This window comes from Aspergillus piperis (genome assembly GCF_003184755.1).
Source record: "Aspergillus piperis CBS 112811 unplaced genomic scaffold BO85scaffold_13, whole genome shotgun sequence".
Lineage (NCBI taxonomy): Eukaryota > Fungi > Ascomycota > Eurotiomycetes > Eurotiales > Aspergillaceae > Aspergillus > Aspergillus piperis.
Window position 1 is genome coordinate 593,693 of NW_020291603.1, and position 20,406 is coordinate 614,098.

General features: G+C 50.4%; 7 protein-coding genes across 7 annotated transcripts; 4 read left to right on the forward strand and 3 right to left on the reverse strand.

Moving 5' to 3' along the window:
• Positions 1-88: 88 nt before the first annotated feature.
• On the forward strand, positions 89-1,318 carry BO85DRAFT_489602 (glycoside hydrolase family 16 protein; the record flags this gene model as incomplete). The annotated part of the gene is made up of 1 exon (XM_025663613.1): positions 89-1,318. The coding sequence occupies one exon, from the start codon at positions 89-91 to the stop codon at positions 1,316-1,318; it is 1,230 nt and encodes a 409-aa protein (XP_025514131.1).
• A 753-nt stretch (positions 1,319-2,071) lies between these two features.
• BO85DRAFT_424151 (SUMO protease ULP1) lies at positions 2,072-5,822 on the reverse strand. Its single transcript, XM_025658034.1, has 2 exons — positions 5,356-5,822; positions 2,072-5,247 (listed from the first exon to the last, which is right to left on the reverse strand). Exons 1-2 carry the CDS (start codon positions 5,662-5,664, stop codon positions 2,131-2,133), a joined length of 3,426 nt encoding a protein of 1,141 aa, XP_025514132.1. The 5' UTR covers positions 5,665-5,822; the 3' UTR covers positions 2,072-2,130.
• Positions 5,823-6,416: 594 nt separating this feature from the next.
• BO85DRAFT_460718 (PAP2 domain protein) lies at positions 6,417-8,313 on the reverse strand (the record flags this gene model as incomplete). Its single annotated transcript, XM_025661734.1, has 5 exons — positions 6,417-6,481; positions 6,542-7,023; positions 7,110-7,880; positions 7,969-8,185; positions 8,259-8,313. 5 exons carry the CDS (start codon positions 8,311-8,313, stop codon positions 6,417-6,419), a joined length of 1,590 nt encoding a protein of 529 aa, XP_025514133.1.
• Positions 8,314-10,747: 2,434 nt separating this feature from the next.
• BO85DRAFT_61578 (Rho4-like protein) lies at positions 10,748-11,949 on the forward strand. The gene is made up of 3 exons (XM_025665534.1): positions 10,748-11,163; positions 11,231-11,434; positions 11,486-11,949. Exons 1-3 carry the CDS (start codon positions 10,876-10,878, stop codon positions 11,843-11,845), a joined length of 852 nt encoding a protein of 283 aa, XP_025514134.1. The 5' UTR covers positions 10,748-10,875; the 3' UTR covers positions 11,846-11,949.
• Positions 11,950-12,340: 391 nt separating this feature from the next.
• On the reverse strand, positions 12,341-13,438 carry BO85DRAFT_450855 (DASH complex subunit DAD1). The gene is made up of 3 exons (XM_025660471.1): positions 13,164-13,438; positions 12,979-13,041; positions 12,341-12,782 (listed from the first exon to the last, which is right to left on the reverse strand). Exons 1-3 carry the CDS (start codon positions 13,251-13,253, stop codon positions 12,609-12,611), a joined length of 327 nt encoding a protein of 108 aa, XP_025514135.1. The 5' UTR covers positions 13,254-13,438; the 3' UTR covers positions 12,341-12,608.
• Positions 13,439-14,030: 592 nt separating this feature from the next.
• BO85DRAFT_497742 (zinc-binding alcohol dehydrogenase family protein) lies at positions 14,031-15,240 on the forward strand (the record flags this gene model as incomplete). The annotated part of the gene is made up of 4 exons (XM_025664003.1): positions 14,031-14,131; positions 14,187-14,254; positions 14,309-14,810; positions 14,859-15,240. 4 exons carry the CDS (start codon positions 14,031-14,033, stop codon positions 15,238-15,240), a joined length of 1,053 nt encoding a protein of 350 aa, XP_025514136.1.
• Positions 15,241-19,544: 4,304 nt separating this feature from the next.
• BO85DRAFT_424158 (uncharacterized protein) lies at positions 19,545-20,373 on the forward strand (the record flags this gene model as incomplete). The annotated part of the gene is made up of 2 exons (XM_025658035.1): positions 19,545-20,030; positions 20,083-20,373. The coding sequence occupies 2 exons, from the start codon at positions 19,545-19,547 to the stop codon at positions 20,371-20,373; spliced, it is 777 nt and encodes a 258-aa protein (XP_025514137.1).
• Positions 20,374-20,406: the final 33 nt, after the last annotated feature.

The following is a 20,406-nucleotide window of genomic DNA, read 5'->3' on the forward strand; positions in this document are numbered from 1 at the left end:
AACAACCACTACTATCCTTAACACCCCCCTCCTACATCTATCCTCAACCCTATTCCTACTATTCATACCACCACCACCACTCCTCAAAATGAAATTCCTCCTCACCACCCTCATCCTCTCGACCCACCTCCTCCACGCAACCGCAATATCTATACCCACCACCAACCTGCAAGACGACCACCCCCACGCCAACTGCGACTGCTACCTCACCTCCAGCATCACCTCCAACAGCCCCTCGAACCAGACAACCCCAACCTACTTCACTCACTACAGATTCTGGGACTTCCGCAACGCCCCTCTCCCGCAAACCAGGGCCGAAACAACGCAAACCAACCCCTCCAACCCGCACGACACATCCACACTAGAAATCTATCCCCTAACAAACACCCTCTTCTCGCACGATTGGCGCGTCCAAACCTGGGACCGCGAAGCAACAGACATCAGCCCCGTACCAATGAAAAACACCGACGGGAACGTCTTCCTCCTCAAACACCCAACCAGCACACCCAAGGACCCACGCTCATCGTTCCTCGTCCTCCGCACCACCCGCTTCCAGGACCACGCATCAACAGCCGAAATGGAAGGTCTCTTCGGATACATATACCACTGTTCACTACGCCTACGAATGAGAATGATGTCGCGAGACGACATCCTAATGGCGGCAGCAGCAGCATCCGATACCCAAGCAGTATCACAACCTCAACCCAAAATCCCCCGCGGCAGCTGCGCCGGCATCTTCACCTACCGATCGTCGACCTGCGAATCCGACATCGAGATCCTCACCACTGAAGACACCCACACGATACATTACGCTAATCAACCGGACTACGATCCCATCTCGGACACTGTCATCCCCGGGGCAAGCTCGATCGTGAATCTGAGTAAGCCGTGGACGTCGTGGACGACGCATCGGCTGGACTGGGTGGCTGATATATCGGCCTGGTATGCGGATGGGCAGGTACAGAGTAAGAGTAACTATTCCGTGCCGGATCGGCCGAGTATTGTGGCGATGAATCTGTGGAGTAATGGCGGTAATTGGTCGGGGGATATGAAGGTCGGGGAGAGTGTGTTTATGGGCATTGAGTGGATTGAGTTGGTTTATAATGTTACTAAAGCTGATCAGGATCTTCCGATCAAGGATCATCCTGGGCATAGGGATCGGTATCATCGGGTTGGGGGGAGTGCTTCTGCTTCTGCTTCTTTTGCTTCTTCGGTAGGTGGAGATGAAGATGATGTCGAACGGAAGATGGGAAAGGCTAAGGAGAAGGGTGATGGGTGTCAGAGGCCGTGCTGGATTGATCCGTGGCATCCTGTGTGAGGGCTGTGGTGTTCTGTTGTGTTTCGTTCCTATTCTTTGATCCAGTTTGATAGAATTCATCCTAATTCTTCACCGCGGAATTATGCAAGTCTTCGCATCTGCGTCTTCTACAGTTCTATCGTGGCTGTATATGCAGTAGTAAAAGTGTTTCTTGGGTATCTGCCTTCATAAGTACAAATCGTCGAACCGAAGGGGCTGTACGGTAACCTGAAGGCACGACTAAATACATAACCTTCCGCTGTTCCTCGAAGTCTTCCAAATCTCATGCGCCATGCTTGATGCCCAATGCTAATGCCGAATGTCCAATCCCCAAGACAAATCCCAAAACAAGTCCAAAAGCAAATCCGAAAACATACATGTCAGGAGCTGTAGCTCGACTGACGGGGTATCCATACAAGACAATGTGAAACGCTTAGAAACAACCCCCAGAAATGCAAACGATGTCCTTTCCTCCTCCTCTGCTTCCTCGTCGTCGTCGTCGTCGTTGTTGTTCTTGCCGTTGTCGTCCTCTCCCCCATCCTCCTTTTCCTTCTGAACCTGTTTGTGGTTAGGACGCTCAAACCAAGAAGCAAATAAAACCAAACACCAATATCCAGAAAACAAAAGAAGTGCAACGTAAAGGTGAGCACCCAAGCATGTAGATACAAGTTCGGGGTAAGAAGAAAAGAGATTGACGCTTCATACCTTCGCGGTGAAAGTCCCTCCGCTTTTTTTTTTTTTTTTTTTTTTTTTTTTTTTTTTTTATAACCCCCCCTTTTTTTTTTTTTTTTTTTTTTTTTTTTCTTTTGTTCTTTGGCCCTCCCCGCCCCCGATCATAGCAAGACATGGTCTTGCTGGGCGGGGTCAAATTCCCCCTCGAGGCCGCCGGCCATCAGCTCGGCCACTATCTTACGGCGCAGGAGGGGAGTGTCTTGCGCGCCGTAAGACAGTGGCTCGAGGCCGATGGCCACAGCCTTGGCGGTGGTGAGGAGGAAGACCCCGCAATCGGAACCATTGTCTTGCTGTGGGGACAGGGACGGCAGCACGCGCCACTCCTCCTCGACGTACTTGGGGCCCAGCTCGCCGCGGAGCCAAGTTTGGACTACCGCGATGTGGCGGCGAGACCGGGCCCCAAGAGAATCGAAATGCTCGATTGAGCGTTCTCCCGGTCGCACAACAACCAGCGTCCAGTGCTGGCTGTTGTGGACCGGGATGTAGACGGTGTCTACGTCGAGGAGGAGTGGCCCTCCGATCTTGGCCCGCTTGGCCCAGCGGGCCACGGAGTCGTAGCCTTTGTCTCTCAAGTTCGAAAAAAAGAACGAATTGAAGGCGTGGAATCGGGGCTTGTCGTTGCGGCCGGCGTTGTGATTCTTGCGGCGAAGGTAATCAACGATAAGGGCAAGATATCCGTTGATGATCTCATCGTTGAGCCATTCGCCGCGCGTGTAACAGGTGGCGAGGGACCTCTTCGTTAAAGGGTCACCGGAGAGGGTGGTTGCGACGGTTTTTCCTCCGGATACGCGTCCATCTTGGAGTTCTTTGATGCGGGCTTCCCATTCGGGAGACAGGGGCCGTACAGCTGGGCCATCCGGTTTGATCCGTGATGGGAGCTCTTTCTGTCTCTCTTCTTCTTGGATCTGCCTCCAGCGGTTGGCGTACACCGACTCGGTTCGGCCCTCTGGAATGGGTCTTGGCTCGGGGTAAAATAGACTGACGGCCGACACTGCTCGACCCAGCGGGTATTCAAAGGTTGGTTGGGACCAGGGGTCAACGACGGGCTCATCCTCTTCCTCGTTCTCGGGGGCTGGCGGCACGTTTTCCTTTTCTGTGACCTGTTCGGCTTTCGTACCAACATTGGTTTCAAGAGCTGTCTTTTCATTCACATCAAATGTATCTCCGAGATGGGGTGCCAGGTTGTCCTCCACCTCACCCCATTCTCGCGTGTCGTCAATGAACTCGGCTACCACGGGCTCACGGAAGCGGACCCTGCGCGGAGTGGCGCGGCGAGGTCTGGTTCTATTCCCAGAACTGTCGGGAGTTCCTCTGACCTTGAGGATTGTCTTAGGTGCAACAGTGGTCGACGCTGAGAGAATCTTTTCAGTTGCACCCAATTTGACGGTGTCATCAGAAATGATGCCAATAGTGGCTGAGCGAGACTGGATGTTCGCCAGCATGTTCATATCTTGTACTCTGTCTAGTTCATCGTTGCTTCTCATCAAGATGGGTTCAACAGCACGGCTACCTGCGGCGGAGGCCTGACGGTCGTGCGCGGCCTGAGCTTCCATAACTTTCTTCATGCCGGCGATGTCCCCAACGAAGAGGGCTCTGAAAGGCGCAGATCGCTCACGGTTCGCGGCGCGCTCGGCACGCGTTATCCACCGGTGCTTGCGGATACCCGGGCTTCCTTGCTGACGGAGACATTCTTGGGTTGTTTCTTGCGCTGAACGTCGAGCTGAACGGTGAGCCGAGCGTGTAGGGGATTCCCGAGCGGGGCGAGTTCTCATATTCTTTGAACCACGAGCACGTCTTTCAACGGAAACAGAGCCTCTGGGGGTCCGGGTCACTTGCTCTTCAGGCACTTGCTCTTCAGGCACCTGCTCCTGAGAGACAAGGTCCTGCAAGATTCGGGAAGTCTCGACTGTAGGAGCCGTTCTGTTGTTAGAGGAGAAATCGGGAACATTGGAGAAGTCAGGGAAAGATCTGTCGGTACGAGGGCTAGATTCTCCACTTCGGATCCTTCTATCACGATCCATGCGCTCCTGCTGTTCTGGAGACAGATTGCGAAGGTTGAGGCGCGTGGGCGATCCAGGAGGCGAAGGAAGACGACGTCCACCGCGGCGATTCCACAGTGCGCACACGCGTCGCTTAGCAGCACCAACCGCATTCGCAGCGGACCTTGCCGCATAGGAGAAGTTCTGCGTAATTCCAACAGGAATGGAGACAACGGTCTGCATATAATCTTGCCACGTCCCCCAGTAAGCATACCAAGGTGAAGAAGGCTGTGGTTCGGCAACCTGAATCACAGGAACAGTCGGCTCCTCAGCCTCGGCCATATCCGTATCGTTGGTTAGAATTACTTCATCAGAAGTCATTGGGCTATCTACATCATCGGTGGCAGCATTGGTGGACCACTGAGACGGCACTGACTCGGGCCACGCTCCAGGCATCATACGGCTATCTGGAGTGCTGGGGCTGGTCGGGATCGCAAGAGCGGTAACAGGTCTGACTGCAAAAGCGTCAACTTGACGCGAGTTAGGAGAGATATTGGGAAGATCAAGGTGAGCCTCGACTGTCGCGAGGGCTGTAACCATATTTGGTTCGTTGTTATGTTCGGGGGTGTCGATGTCCATAGGCGAGCCTGGATACCAATCATTCTCGTTGGTAGTGGCATCATTGTCAGTAGCAGCACTACGTGCAAAGCTACCAGCTCTCACACGACGAAATTTAGCAGAAGGTGAAGTGATGGGCTGAGCTTGCTCATTGCTACCATCATCCATTGATCTCTTGCGAGAAGGCGTAGTAAAGCCAGAAGATTTATTGGTGGGGAACGAATTCATATGAGACGCTTTCTTGTCTATACCGATAGACTTGCCTCCAAGAAGAAAATTGGTTCCACTTGACCTCTCAGGACCAAAAGGCAGGCTGAGGGGTTTGTTGTTTGACCAATGGGTACGGCTCGAGCCGGCATTTGTGTACTTGCCGATACCAACTGAAGCATAGGTTGGCTGCGCATTAAGGCGGCTCTTCTGGATAGCATCAAAGCTGAGGATAGAGGCGGTGCGAGTATTCGGGGAGAAGCGATGATCGGGTCTGATGAGCGGGGTGCGGAGGGGGAAGGAGGGCTTGGCTTCATGCTTTCCGTTGAGTCTCACAGCCTTTGGATTTCCGGGAATATGCACGGATCGGAGCTGATACAGAGGACTCTCTGCGGAAGGGGCATTGACGGTTTCCTGAGGGATGTTAGATGAGGGGAAATCGGGAGCGCAATCCATAGGGTCATGGATGGCGGTATCGACGGCCTCCTCGTGGGGCGCCGAGTCTGCGGGCACATAGCATACGTCTTGCATTGGCTGGTCCTCCATGTCGGGTCTGAGAGTCGAGAAGACTCCAGACATGGTGACAAGTAAAGTAGACACAAGTTCTTCAGGTGAAAGAAGTTGTAGGATTTTGATCGCGCAGTACGAAAAGTTGCTGTAATCGCTGGAGTTGTAAACGCGTTCAGAGGAAATGGGAAGATGGGTGATAGGAGAGAAGAAAGAGAAGAGGAAGAGAAGGAAGAGCAGGGTGAAGAAGAAAACAAGAGCGGCGCCGTGGGCAGCGAAAGGGAAGGAAGAATCAAAACAAAAGTATTCACTGAAGGCAGCCATGGGCGACTGCCATAGTGATGGTGGAAGTCGCGCGCGTCGCCGCAGTGAATTGGAGCTCCATAGGAACGCGCGGGGGGAAGCGCGGGGTGGGCGAGGGGCGAGGAAGGCGCAAAGACGGAGGGGAGGCAATGAAGCCGCGAGAAGTTGAGGAAGAGACGAGGCAAGCAATGGAGTTAAGCAGCAGATCAGTTCATCTTCCGAGGGAAGCTTGGCTGCCACTTTTCCTCTTCCAGTATGTCACGTGGTGTGTGCCGGCTGGCGGATGGACTAATGCATTTGCTGTTCATATGCTGTTCACCCTCTTGCGGGTATTCCCTGCGTAGACTTTTCCGTACGTTATTGTCTTCCTATATACATATACTACTCGCAACCTGGCTTTACTTCCACGACTACCTCCAAGTAGATCACTCGTCGGTTTGTCTTTTATTATCAAGGGTCAACACCAAGCACTAAACCACCACCTTAATTTTTTAGACTCCCTTCTAGATCTTCGGTTCGGTTCCCAGGAATTATACTAGCAGTATCACTTCCATTCGCCTCCACTAATTGCTGAACATCCCACCTTTCAAAGAACACATAAATAAAAAAAGAGAGAGAGATCATCAACAGTCTATGTACAAGAACGGCAGCTTTGTTATACACCAAGGACTTTGGTTAGTCCAGCCCGCTGAACCGTAGAGAAAAATAGCAAAAGGTTTACAGAATGAAAAATGGATGATGGCTGTCGGACCCACCCCGCGACTACTAAGCTACTATGGCGCCAGCCCTATCCGATCGAAGAACAAAGGCGCTCCCTCCATCACAATCCAGGCAATTCCTAAAAAAAGCACAGTCAGCATCCACAACTCTCCAATTCGGCGCATCGGGTGACACCCACCGGAATATACAACGAGTTTCGTGACAACCTCCACATCATAGCGCACTCGGGGCCGTTTGATCTGCGAAAACACTTCCTTCTCGTCGGCTTCAATTTCCGACTCAAATGGAGGGAAGGGAACGGTCGAAGAAGCTTCTTGTGAGCTAACATCGACAGAAGTCGCCACACCAGGGGCACCTGTGCCCATCATATTCTCATACTCGTGCAATTTAGATGGTTTCCGCGACAGTTTCCGTGGCTCGGACTCCGAGGCCGGTCCACCTGCTTCCGGTACTGGGGATGGCTGGTTCGCCGTTGAAAGACTTTCCCGTCTCCGCTTCTCACGATATGCCAGGGTCTCATACGCGTCAGCCTCTGATTGCGGGCCGATCGAAATGGCGCGTCGTCGAGGATGCCGGATCGTGGTTATTATTGACGGTATCTCCGAGAAGCCCGGTAGCACTTCGTGGTCCCGGAGCTGGGATGGAACTGTCGTGTATTGTCTGTTTGACACGTTACATTAGCTGCGTTTCTCTTTTCGGATGGTTCTTCATCCTCTCTTCTGTTCAGAACCACACGGTAGACTTACGAAGCGTTCCGGAAAAATCTCCGGGGAAGTATGAGGCCCAACTTTTCCAGGCCCCGGAAAACAGGAGGCAAAGCCCGAAGCAGAACGGGCTTGGTGACAGCTCGCCACGTGAAGAGCATAAGAACACCAATGATGAGGCGGAGAGCCGTCTTGACGAGACCTACACGCTGAAATTCGAATGGGACATTGGCCGGCACAGGTTCATCCCACATCAGGCTTGACCTAGCTATGTGCCAATAGGCCACTTGTGCTCCAAGCGTGACTCCTGCAAAAGCCACACTGTCGTCGAAGCACGGGCAGTCATCGGCAGGCTCTGGGTGTATACGGACCAAACCCAAAATCAACAGAATCACTAGTGTAACCCCCCTTCCGGTAGCAGAAACGACATACTCATCGATGGTCGGACCAAACGTATACTGTAGGAAGGCGAGGAGGAACCCAAGTAAACATCCAATGACAACATCAAAAAACCCATGCATACCACAGTACAGACGACCCAGGACAATAGAACAGACGTAGAGGTATGTTATAGCTTGGAGGACGATATTGACCTGAGGGCTCAGGGTGGATTCGGGGGAGTTCAATAGCGCGAGAGCGTATGCCGCAACCGAGACCGCATTGGTGGAGTGAGTCGATGGGAATCCGTATTCCAACGCCGCAGAGCCGGACATTGTTATCCGTTGGAGAGGAGGGGATAGAGGCCGCGGGAGGCAAAGCAAGTCCTTGATGAAACCACTGAAAAACACGCCGGAGGCCAAAAGATGCACCATCCTGAGAGATTGAGAGTCGTCAGCTCAATTGCAGGCCAGATAATTGTTTTCCCTCTGTCTATGTCTAAGGGCTCATCATGGCCACTTACCCGCGCCCCAAGCTCGTATACCCGCACCAGAATAAGATCGGCAGGAAAACCATGAAAAAGGTATGTGTGCCCAAATTGGCCGTGAAGGCAAAGTAGGAGTCTAGAGCCGGAGTGCGGACCCTCTCCTGAACCCAAGCCAGATACGGAGTCTCATATCGAATTAGAGGGAGGAGCTTCTGTCGTGGCCAATAACGCCAATAAGGGAGCTGGTTTCGATCTGATAGCGTTGGAAGACAAGCCTCGGTTAGTCCACTAAAATCAATGGTGATTCGACAATCGACACCACGTACAATGATCGAGGCTTCTCAGCCCAGCGTCCGGCTGGCCATTCTTCCCATTGACCATGCTGTCGTTGTTGTTGTTCAGATAAGGCAGCCGTTTCAATATAGCGTGATGGTGTGTTTGCGACAACCCCCCATAAGGTTCCCGACAGATAGCAGTCTCAACACCCACAACGGGCTAGTAAGATCATTGATGACTGGCGTGGTTGGAGAGGAGACCCGAGCTTTTCGGGGAGGCCACTTTCTATCAGCGGGAAAAAGGAGAGCAGTAGATCGCGGTAGGCTAAGTCATGCTCATCCGGCGTTATCGCAGAAAAGGTCGTGTTCTTGGCGGCCGATGCCGTGGTTTGTCTAACCACTCAACTCTCGACCCTCAAGCCTCCCCCGGCTGAGCTAAGGTTTTAGTCACCCAAAACACGGCAGCCAAAGGAATATGATCGCCCTCGACAAAGTGATCTATCTAGAATTGGAACTACTTACAGCTGCCCACGGGGCTGTCATCTTTAAAGCTGCGAGGTTATTTAGAATAGATTAGAATAGTCTGGTTATTGAATGAGAATATGATGCTGTATGAAATTCAGTGTATTTGCCAGTCCTCTGGTGATTTTCTCAGTGGATGTGGTTTGAATATATATAATCATCAGAAAACACTGTTACCTTGCCTTAAGGGCATGTACTTTTAATGGGGCACTCTGCGGGAGGCTTAAGGACAATAGTCCTTGAAAAAATAGTAATGCAGTGCATGATACGGATACGCGGTCCTGTCGGGACGGTGTTTCTCATCGGCGCTTATGCAGTCATTTGACCGCAGATCAATGCAGTAATTTATATATAGTATGGAGCACGTAGTGAAGTTTTACTCCTACTAAACTGCGCTGTGGTGAACTTTCAGACCAAACACAGTTTTGATTGCTCATGATCGATGCGGTGTTGAGGCCAATTTGTACTTTCAAGTACGTAAGATACTAGTAGATAGGAAATGCTAGAGCATTGACAACCAACGTCGTGTTCTGGCACCTACGACACGTTCACCTTAGCATATGATATCTGCAACTATGATCTAGATTTATGTTGTAGCCCTAAGTAGCTGATGTCCATAGTAATGAGGGGCACTGCATTGAAGTGCTAGCCGTCAATCCTCCTATTGATGGTAAAGGAATGAAGCAAAGTTGACAAGCGCCGCTTGGCATGGTCCAGAGCTAGACCGTTTATACGTCTAAACATCTTTCCATGTGGCTGAATATCTGTTTGTCAAGCTGCCAAATGGAACTGACAAGGATAGCGACGGCGTGGAATGAGCCCAGCCAGGATAGGAAGTTGCAGGCATCGGTGGTGGAGGCTAGAAGGCTGTCAGATCCGCCTTCAGAGTGTACGAATGGCTACATTCTGGCATCATGACAAGTGGAATTTCTAGCTGATATGCATACAATCAGCAGTAGCTGCGAGAATTCGCTCTATACACCCGGAGACACGAACAACCTCGCCAACATACTTGGGTAAGTGGAGGCGTATCTACGGAGTCCTGAACTACTAGTAGTAGTGGGTAGTAAGAATCGACCACCAAATAATCCCTCATGACATCTAACTAGCCTTGTAGTGATTAACCTCGGCAGGAACAAGAATTAATTAGTTCTTTCGGGCCAAATCCAAGGCTGAACGTGACATCGGGAAAGATTACGTCAACCGGGTTTTCTCTTGTTTCTAGTCTAGTTTCTACTACTCCGGACTGTTGGGTAAAAAGCGGTTTCAGGGACCTGGACCGTCGATGAAGACTTGTGTAGCACGGACCTGCAAGGGATCGCACCAGAAGGAAACCTTGATCAATGTTATCGATCACCGGGGGCCAACCCTGCCACTAAAGCCCGATTTTGATTCGAGGATCGGGAATGATTCCAAGGAGGACGGCGATAGAGTGGTGTGGTAACCCGACTCGGGGCCCGGCCATCGTCGAGGAATTCCTGGTGCGCAACCCAGGTAGGTAAACAACCAAGGAACCGAGTGAACATCCGGCTGAATCTACTAAAAATAACAGGCGCGGATGAGGCAGAAGACGAATGGAATCGATGGATATGCGTCCAGCTGAAGTTGCGTGGAGTGACAAGCGGAGCTCGTGCGTCATTTGTCCCGCGGCGTTGCCATGGCAGCCCATCGGCCGGTAAACATCGGTCTCTTGCGGTTTCATGTCAGCCACGACGGCCTCGTTGTTGGAGCAGCCGTGGGAGGAGGAGGCTGGCTGGCTGGCTGGCTGGGCTCATCGTGGAGAAACTAGTAGGTGCATCTGAAGCCTGACATCCCTTTCTTCCTTTAGAACCTCTTCGTGCTGGTTTCGCGTCTTGTTTTTCTAATTCCACCAACCTCCTCTACTACCCCCCCTCCTCACATCCCAAATAACCACCACCCCCCATTTACCTTTTGTACAGCAAGCCACTTAACTTCGACATTCCTAACAACGCAGAGGAATTGCTCAGTACACACCGACCCAGAAAACTTTCCGCTGTGCTTTTGACAAGACAGTGGATCGTTGAGCAGCAATTATTACCGAGCCGCAGTTCCAGACCGACAATTCCCACCCCTTCCGGAACGGCTGTATAACTCACATTCCTCAAAATTCTCCTACTCCGCCATCATGTCAGGTACAATGTACGACGAGCACGTTTATGCACCCTCACGGCGCCATTCAGTTGCTACTCCTCCCCCATCCATGACTCCACGACATAGTCGGACCCGCAGTCAAAGTGTCAGAGTTAGCAACGGCACCGTGAGCACAAATACAAGCGTTTCAAGTGGGAGGATGTCGGAAGCTACAAACATTACACATCCGCCTGCGTATTCCAAGAAGTTTGTTGTGGTTGGCGATGGTGGATGTGGAAAGACGTGCCTTTTGATCAGTTATTCCCAAGGTTATTTCCCAGAGGTAGGTTCTGGCAACGCCCCGGTGAGGACTTTCCGCATCATCGCCAAACTAATTATCGTGCATCCAGAAATATGTCCCTACTGTGTTCGAGAACTACATCACACAAACCACCCACCGAGCCTCGGGCAAGACGGTTGAACTAGCCCTCTGGGATACAGCTGGACAGGAAGAATATGACCGCCTGCGTCCACTGTCATATCCGGAGACGGACCTGTTATTTGTTTGCTTTGCGATAGATTGCCCTGCATCTTTGGAGAACGTCATGGACAAGGTAATTGCCAGTTATTCCGCGACGAGTTATGGGAGCTAATACCGGCCGCAGTGGTATCCTGAAGTTCTGCACTTTTGTCCCACTACCCCGCTCATTCTGGTTGGGTTGAAGTCAGATTTGCGCTCGAAGAGAACGTGTATCGAACTTCTAAAGACCCAGGGTCTAACGCCTGTGACGCCGGAACAAGGTGAGGCGGTGGCGCGCAGGATGAATGCCTCTTACATTGAGTGTAGTAGCAAAGAAATGCGCGGCGTCGACGGCGTCTTCTCCCTGGCAGTTGATACCGTTGTCTCTGCCGAGGAACAAGACTGGAATGACCGCCAGACGTCTTCTACTCCCGGAAGCAAACCTAAAGTTGGTGGTGGCGGCGGAGGAAAGAAGGTCAAAAAGCGTTCCTGCAAGATTTTGTAGACTTTGGTCTTCTCTTGATGTTTGTCTGGTCATGATCATCTGCCCTCTTGGTTTCGCCTATTATTCCTCTTGCAATGTTTGTTTCTTTTTTGCCATTCCTGTTGTGCCGAGTGAGAAGCCTGGTTGCTTCGACGGTTCCCCCACGCTTTTTGTATGTGACATGACATGACATGACCAAGAGGCCATGAAGATGAAACACACTGCCTGATGCATCTGTGTCTGCTACTTTACCCTCTACCTACCCTTTCCACCTATACATGCCGGCGGCTTCTGGACTTTTGCTTCCTCCATGTTGCTATACCTGTTTCGACCCTGATGACTGTTTCCTTGACTTACCATTACTCTTATCATCATATCCTTCCCACCCCTTCGATTTGGCGATTGTTTTCTTTCCCCCCGTCTGAATGCTTGATGTTGTCACGAATTTGGTCTGTTGGCCACTCTTTTGCCATGCATGGGATGGGTGTTTACTGGCGCAAGCGAAAATCCCGTGTACTTGAATTGTTGAACTTGTTTTGTTGCCAAACTCATAAACTCTGTTATTACCCCCCATATGGTATCCGTATCCCGATATTTTCAATAGCAAACAGAGTAAAACAAAGATAGGAAAACAAAATAAACAATCCAACAGTACATTGTAAAAACAAAGAAGGATAACTCCTCTACCATACGCCACCAATCAACCGATCTAATCCATACCCACATAAACAACGATAACCTCAAACCAAGCCGCAGACCCATTTTATTCCTCACCGATCACCGATCATTGATGATCCTCCTCCTGAAGCTGACTCCCCTCCTCATCATCCTGATGCTGCCCGCCTCCACCCCCACCACTAGCACCGCCAGCACCCTTCTGCTCCTCCCCAGGCCTGCTGCCCATAAAGTTCTCAAACTGGGACCAGAGCGCTTCCACAGAGCCGAATTCGTTTCCCACCTGCAAGATCACAATTCCATCAGCTTAGAGTAAAGTAGAACCAGAAGAGAATAAAATAGACGGGATCTGATCCGATCTGATCTTATGTGATCGGCATGCGCGGAATGGATCGGAGGAAGAATAAGTGGGGGGTGTGGGCGAGTGATTATCCGCATGTTTGTTTGTCGGAGAAAGGTAGGTAGGTATTATTACTTACGGAAATAATGCTCTCCAGGTTCCGGTTCAGCCGGTTGATGTTTTGGAGGACTTGTTCCATACCCTGGTGATTATTTCGTTAGATTATCAGATGGGATTGAGATTATGATTTGGTTTGGGGATGGAGGGGTAGGTTGCAAGGAATGTAGTGCATAGGGCCTAGAATAAATAGGTGAAAGAACTCACCACTGCAATCTCTCTAACTAATTCTGCTCGCTGCTGTTCGAAAACTGTTGGGCTGGAGGATCGGTTTTTGGGGATTGGTGTTGTTGACATTGTGGCGGGTGGTGTGTGTGTGGTTTGGAATTTTTGGGCTGGGTGTATGGAAGGACTCAATGAAAAGAGGAAGGCAATCTGTGGGATGGTTGCTAAAAGGCTAAGTGTCTGCTGGCTTTAATCTCCTCTTGTCCTTGTATGATATCGCTCGATAGCACGCGTGTTGATTGCTTTCGATTGTGATTGTCGGTTCAATGTTGTTGGCTCGAGGCGGGGCGATTCCTGTCCTCGGATTGCCTGATTCGGTTTGGTGGCGTTTATTTTGCCCGTGGTGGTGTTCACCGCTTTTGTGGCCGCCTTGTGGGCTTATCGATAAGGATTGATCTATAGTTGAGGAGTGTATTGGGATTGCTTTGGGGAACAGTTGGGAATTTGAGCAATGCTAGATCTATGATCAGGTAAGATTACCTAGTGTGGAATATTGGCCTTGGGAGGCTATTGTATTCTCATCTGACTTAATCTGTGACATTAAACTACTGCTACGCTACAGCAATGTGATGCCATCTTGCTCAAGCATGATTGCAAGTACATAGTAACGGCCATATGTGGGTGTCTACTCTCGTGTTAGTAGGTTCTGTCCTCACCATAAATATACATTCATATATATATATGTAGACGCATAACGGTAGATCAACTAAAAAGTTCCACAGTTGACTCCCGAACTTCATCGACTTGACGTTCCTCTGACGTAACGCGTTGCCGAAGGTCTATTTAACATGGCAAGACTATCAGAATGCTATATCAAAGACAAATACAATCTCAGTCAACTATTTCAAGATGAAAGCAATTGGCGTGGAGAATTACGGTCCTATTGACCGTCTCGAAGCTCGGGAAGTCCCGAAGCCGACAGATCTCCAGCCGCGGGATCTTCTAGTTCGGTAGGATGGCTTCATCTTTTTTGTTCATATGTATAGTCGCTAAACGTTATGACAGAATTAAAGGTGTTGCTGTGAACCCGGTGGATACGAAAGTACGGAATGGTACCTATGATGACTATCCTGGTAAGACTTAGACTACATCTGACATGGAGTACCAGCTGCTTAAAATCTCGACAGACTACTACGACCGCGTTCCTCGACCATTCCAGATCACCGGCTACGATGCTTCAGGCATTATCGAAGCCGTTGGATCACAATGCTCGATTTTCAGTGTTGGCGATGAGGTATACTACTCGGGAAGCCCAATCAGACAGGGATCAAATGCCGAGTATCAACTAGTAGATGAGAGGAGTGTTGGTCACAAGCCGAAAAGACTCGATTTCGTGGAGTCGGCTGCCATGCCGTTGACGTATATCACAGCGTATGAAGCTCTCGTCGAAAGACTGGAGATAAAAAAGGGCGAAAAAGCAGCTCTCCTCATCATCAACGGGGCCGGCGGCGTGGGTGCTATGGCTACCCAGATTGCACGTGTTGTGTTGGATCTTCCTGTGGTCATCACGACAGCGTCACGCCCGGAGACAATCCAGTTTACGAAAGACATGGGTGCGACTCATGTCGTGAACCACAGAGAGGACGTTGTTGATCAGATTGAGAAACTCAACCTCGATGTACCTGTGAAGTAAGACATGTCTGTGGAAGTCAAGAATCGTTACTAACAGCAGCCAAGGTATATCTTCATCACTCACTCCACAGACCAGTACATGGAGACGTGCGCTCGGGTCTGCGCGCCCTTTGGCAAGGTCTGCTCGATCGTCCAAGGTCAAGCTAAGATGTATGGAACGGAGTTCATGTCGAAGTCGTTGACGTTTGTCTGGTGTCTGCTTGGAACCAAGCCGTATCATAAGGTGGATGTCGAATCGCACCATCGCATACTGGAAGAGCTTACAGACTTGATTGATGCGGGAAAGATCAAGTGCCATCTCACAAAGCGACTGAGGTTGACGCTTGACGGTGTGAAAAAAGGACATGAGCTATTGCAGTCTGGTGGGAGTATAGGCAAAGTCGGGTTAGGTGTAGATGAGCCTGGACCTGGAGAGATCTTCACATAGTGATGTGACGTGTAACTCTTAATTACACAAAGATATGAAATTCCGCAATACAAACAAAAATATGGCCATAATCGTTCTATATCACCGCCAATGATACCTATGTATGAAGATCCTCGGTCTTGCTTCATCCACTGTCCACCGCGACCACCACATTCCAACCATCTACCTAAAGATGAGAAAAGAGAGACCTTAAAGTACCCCGAAATATCCAGAGCCAACCTCCGGTATACACAGGTGTAACGAACAGGTGTTTACGGCCCTCGCGGTTTCACAAAATAATACCATGAGATCCCTAATCAACTGCATACGATCAAAGACCACAACATGCAAGTTAAATCCCTTAACAAGATGCATACAAAAGTCATAACATACACTAACCTACCAACTCCAAAACACCCATCAGTTCAAATGACCATTATCTTGGAAAAGTCCTCCACCCCTTCCCCTCAACGCCTCCAAGACTTTGCGTCCCTCGCCACTAAAACAGTGCACCTACACCAACATATCCACAAACAACACACCCAACCCAAAGCTACACTCCACGCGTCCAGCCACAAACCAAGCGACCCGAGCAATCCAGATCCAACGTGGAAGAAAAAACCCGCACTGGCACAGACGCAGACACCTATTACGTCTCATCAGACGTGTTCTGGTGCGTCGCCACAGAAGAAAAGCAAGTCGGCCAGTTACATATACTGACCCGGTGTAGGTACTTAACAGGTTTCAGCCATACAAGATCCAGCAAGGCATGCTAGCCAATGCCCAGGGTTCTCTTATCACGTCACCATCAATCAATCACCCCATACACTCCCTTCCGATAGAAGGGTCCGGTACGTACACAGCGAGCAGGGGGGGATCTACATGGACACGTGTATTTCGTCGGAGATAGTGGTGGTGGATGGACCCTTGGGGGTTTAATGGACTAGGGAGGGGGCTTGTTGTGGAGTGGAAGGCTTGGTGCCATTTGAGTTAGCGTTATGAGCTGAAGGAAGGGAGGGCATTTCTATTATTATGGTGGCGTGGCAAAGGATCCGAGTCATAGACTCTCAATGAGTCTTCCGTAGTGTAATCCTACATAGTGTTGGATGAAAGTCAAGTTGCTGTACGCGTGTGTGCGATATTCTAAGGGCTACTTGGCCAATAGATGAGTTAACGGTAAGACGCGATAACGAGGGACTGATCGCACATAACACATAAGATAGAAAACGAGCCAACAAGTCAGCTTATAGCAGGACCAACTATACATTTAACTCTACTAAAAGCTCAAATAAATCAAGCTACTACCGGTACATGATGGATACCATCATCACACCCGACCCAGTTGCGTACCCGTGGAGAGAATTGAAACAAGTTCAGACCCACAATCATAGATAGCATCATAAAACTAATTGCTCTGCCTAACTAGTCATTTTACCCCAACAAACTAGCTAAATAGTCTTCTAGAATACAAAAACCGACTAGCAGCCTCTTCCCTATAGCATAGTAAACTACCCCCACCCATCATGCTATGACAATGAACACATCCATCCAATATTACCAGCTAGCAAGCTAACTAGCTACTAGCTAGTGAGTTTACGCCATCACTTGCGTAAGCACTCAATCCTGAGCATGATAACCAATCAAGATGATTACCACCACGTAGACAGTGCACTGCACTTCTCAGTGGGCGATAGTTGTCAGATACATGACGGGAGTGTGGAGGCCACTAATCATTAGTAGTTCCAGTGGATGGAGCGATGATGTCAATGCACTGAGCTAGCTGGTTAGCTAGGTAGGTAGGGCTTCAGGCATCAAGGTTTTAGTGCAAAATTTGGTAGTTATCACGGATGATAGCAATTCCGTGCGATCATAGATCTGATTGAGGATGACGACAGTGGTAGTGGTCATTGGGTATCGATAAAGAAGTTGTGACAGTAGATGTCATAAGGATTTAGGAGCGACAGTTTTAGAAGAGCTTTCGGGTATGAGACCTGGGGAGTGTAAAAGAGGAAGTAAGGATAGAAAATAATCTCAAATCCAGATCCTTTCAAATTGATTCTGCCTACTCCGTCGCTAAAGGACGAATAAAATAAACCCAACCAATTCAGTCCAGGCCAGCCCAACTCAATCATATGTTTGTAACTCTGTATCCGGATCTATCGAACTCCCGAGTCATGTCCGTATCTTCGTATCGTTTCGTCTTGGCTTTTATCGTTTCTTTGTGTATATATCGTATCGTAGCGTATCATCTGCGTAACTGACAGTCGCCAGGACCGTGGAATTTTGTGGCATAGAGTGGAGGAATTAGAGGAGAGGAGGAAAAGCTAAAGAGTATCATGCTGAGCCTCTTCTGGCTGGGACGAGGATGGTGCTAAGACGCTTCCAGCGCTGTGTGGGTGAAGTGGGTGAATCGCGATCTAGACGGTTGTCTAGACTCGGCTTAGAAGAGGATTGAGTGGAGGATCGGGGCCTAGTGACAAGCGCTTCATGGTCGGCTAGGACATCCTCGAGCCGGACATCGCAATCAGACATGCGCGGCCGAGTATCATTGGGGTCGAGAATCTCGATAAATTTGGACGACATATCGCGCATCTTTCGATTGGAGAATGACTTGGTAGAGGGAGGTTGGTGGTGTTCGTTGATTCTTTTTTTTGTTGGGCGGAATGCGGCTTTAACGTTTTCTTTTTTTGTCTCCTTCGCGGCGGCGACGATCACGAGGGTGATTGGGGAACTTTGTTGGTGAAATAGTCGGCGGTGGAAAAAGTAAACCCAACCGGGTCGGAGAAGTAGGTTCGTGATGGAAGTTAAGGGAATAACTAGGAGCACTGTCCACCGTGAAGCGAAGAAGATCCGGATAACCGCTGGCGGATATATCTTCCGTGCGGACAGAGAGTGGCCAGGGAGTTGGAGATGAGCAGAGGGGTAAACGACTGGAACATGAAGGACAAAGGAGGAGAAGGAAGAGAACGAAGATGAAAAAGGCACAGACTGTGCAGTAGCGGGTGATGCCGATTCGCTGAGCACGGTTTCAAGTATGCGCCAGGCAGGGATGTTCGAGCGGTCTTCTGCGTCAGAGCGGATGAGCTGACAGAGAATGGCCCTGAAAGAAATATTCTCGTTGTTGGAGAGGGATCTAGGCGCCGTTGACGTCCGGGGAAGATGGGTAGTATTTATTATTGCACAACGATTTTACTTTTTGAGTTCCTCTATGATGAGGGTGTACCCATTGACCCGCCAGTCATAGTGCCGCGAGTTCCGCATCACAAAGCAAAAGTAAAAAAGCCAAATTATTTGCCAGAACACGCGGGGGTTGGGGGGGGATGTGGGAAGGGATCAACTGAGGGACTGGGACGGTGGCGCATCCGCCAGGGTACGAGTGAGCAAGGGCATCAGCGGCCATATACGCCGTGTGCCCGGGTAGAGCATGTTGTGATGGGCTACCGGACCCTCTGATTGACGGGGCTGGCGGGGGTCAATCCTCAGGAAGGAGGGAGGAGTTCCGACGATGGTTCGTCCGTCATACCGAAGGGTGTGAGTGTGATTGCCGGTGCTGATGAAGCGGATGATGCGGTGGATGCGTGGCGTTGGGTTGGGTTGCTGGTCGTAGCTTCGCCCGATCAGTCGTCAATCGTCAATAGTCATTGCGATCATGTCTGCAAGCGCGTTCGAATGGAGCTCCTGTTCCCTTAATTCCTGATCCAGTAAGACGCGATATCGACTCGACTCGACTCCACTTCCACTGCCCTGCGGACCCTCCCGCCCGTCCCGGAGAGTGAGACGAAGAGTGAGAGCATGACGTCGCACCGAATAAATGCGATCCATGGATCGTGTTCTGCAGAGCTATCCGGTGGCTCTAGGTGTAAGAAAGAGATACTGGTTGTGCTCAACCACTCTAACCATTGTTGTGGTGGGGTTTGGAGTCATCGCAAAGGGAGCTGATGTGTCCAGCTCCATCGTTGCAGAGGCTGTCCATACAAATCGCGGGGATGACGGCAGATCGGCTTATCAAATGGATACGGCCCTCAGACGATCCATGTGCAACGCAACGAGCCCATCGATCAGCGAGGTTATAAATAGAATGATAATGGAGAAGAATGGAGCGTGTATTGGACAAGTCTAGCGGAGGAATTGAGGTTGAGCCACGAAAAACTCCACGAGAAAGTCACTCCAGAGTCACGGGATACCTCCCCAGAAGCATGTGCTCGCCGTGACGTCATGGCATCGTTGCTTCATCTGTGCTTCGCCTCCATTCTTCACCAGCCGCAATAATTACTGGGCTTACTGTTGGTTGTCTGTTGCTGGCACAATGCCACTTCATCATCGCAATGCCTACTAAACGTGCCAGGAAAGATCCATCGGTGGCACAGAAGCCGCCATCCCCTCCTCCGTCCGAGAAGAATGCCGTCATCGCGCAAGACATCCCAGAGGAAGAGGAAGCAAAGCGAGAATCAGCTCCTCGAGATGAGTCGTACACACCTGAGTTCTTCGATGAAGATGAAGAGATGCCCGAAGAAACGGAGAATACCATCGATCCCGACACTGGAAAAGCAGCCAAAAGAACGGCCGACTACGCACTAGGAGGGGGAGGGTACAACGCACTCAAGTCGTACAAAGGACAGATGTACTCCGGAATGGCTGTTGGAGGTTCACACACCTGGACATACGACCAAGGAACGTGGAAGGAAACCAAGGAAGAACCCGATCTTTGGAGAATTGACTACCAGACGAACAAAAGACGGGCGAGGAAAGCGCCTACAGGGAGTGGTGCGCCTGTGGGAACCGAGTATCACTGGCTGATTGTAGGCCATCAGGTAGGCCACACCATCTCATGAGACGACGGCTGGCTCACCCCCCCCCCCACAGCATGTCAAGAAGATCGATGCCAACACGTACGAGACGCACCTCACGGGCTCAAAGTATAAACTGGCGTACAAGTCCGCGTCATCGAACTCTTGGTCGGTGCCGACCGTCAAGAAGCAACGGGACCGGGAAGTGGAATTGCTGGATGATGCTAAACAGCGCGTCCAGGGACTGCCGCCCGTGCTGGCATCAGAGAAGGTTAAGGTTGAGAAACGCGAAAAGGGTCAACAAAGCCTCGAAAGCATGTTTGGAAAGGCTGCGGGCGTGAAACGAAAAGCGAATGAAAATGACTGATGCGCGTTGCTTCGAACGAATGATATGTGGCTG

Coding starts and splice junctions, on each gene's coding strand:
- BO85DRAFT_61578 (XM_025665534.1), top strand. CDS start 10,876: ATGTCAGGTACAATGTACGACGAGCACGTTTATGCACCCTCACGGCGC. Junction 11,164..11,230: donor CCCAAGGTTATTTCCCAGAG/GTAGGTTCTGGC, acceptor TCGTGCATCCAG/AAATATGTCCCTACTGTGTT. Junction 11,435..11,485: donor TGGAGAACGTCATGGACAAG/GTAATTGCCAGT, acceptor TACCGGCCGCAG/TGGTATCCTGAAGTTCTGCA.
- BO85DRAFT_450855 (XM_025660471.1), bottom strand. CDS start 13,253: ATGTCAACAACACCAATCCCCAAAAACCGATCCTCCAGCCCAACAGTT. Junction 13,042..13,163: donor TAGTTAGAGAGATTGCAGTG/GTGAGTTCTTTC, acceptor AATAATCACCAG/GGTATGGAACAAGTCCTCCA. Junction 12,783..12,978: donor ACCTGGAGAGCATTATTTCC/GTAAGTAATAAT, acceptor GTGATCTTGCAG/GTGGGAAACGAATTCGGCTC.
- BO85DRAFT_424151 (XM_025658034.1), bottom strand. CDS start 5,664: ATGGCTGCCTTCAGTGAATACTTTTGTTTTGATTCTTCCTTCCCTTTC. Junction 5,248..5,355: donor AGGACCAGCCAATGCAAGAC/GTATGCTATGTG, acceptor AACATCCCTCAG/GAAACCGTCAATGCCCCTTC.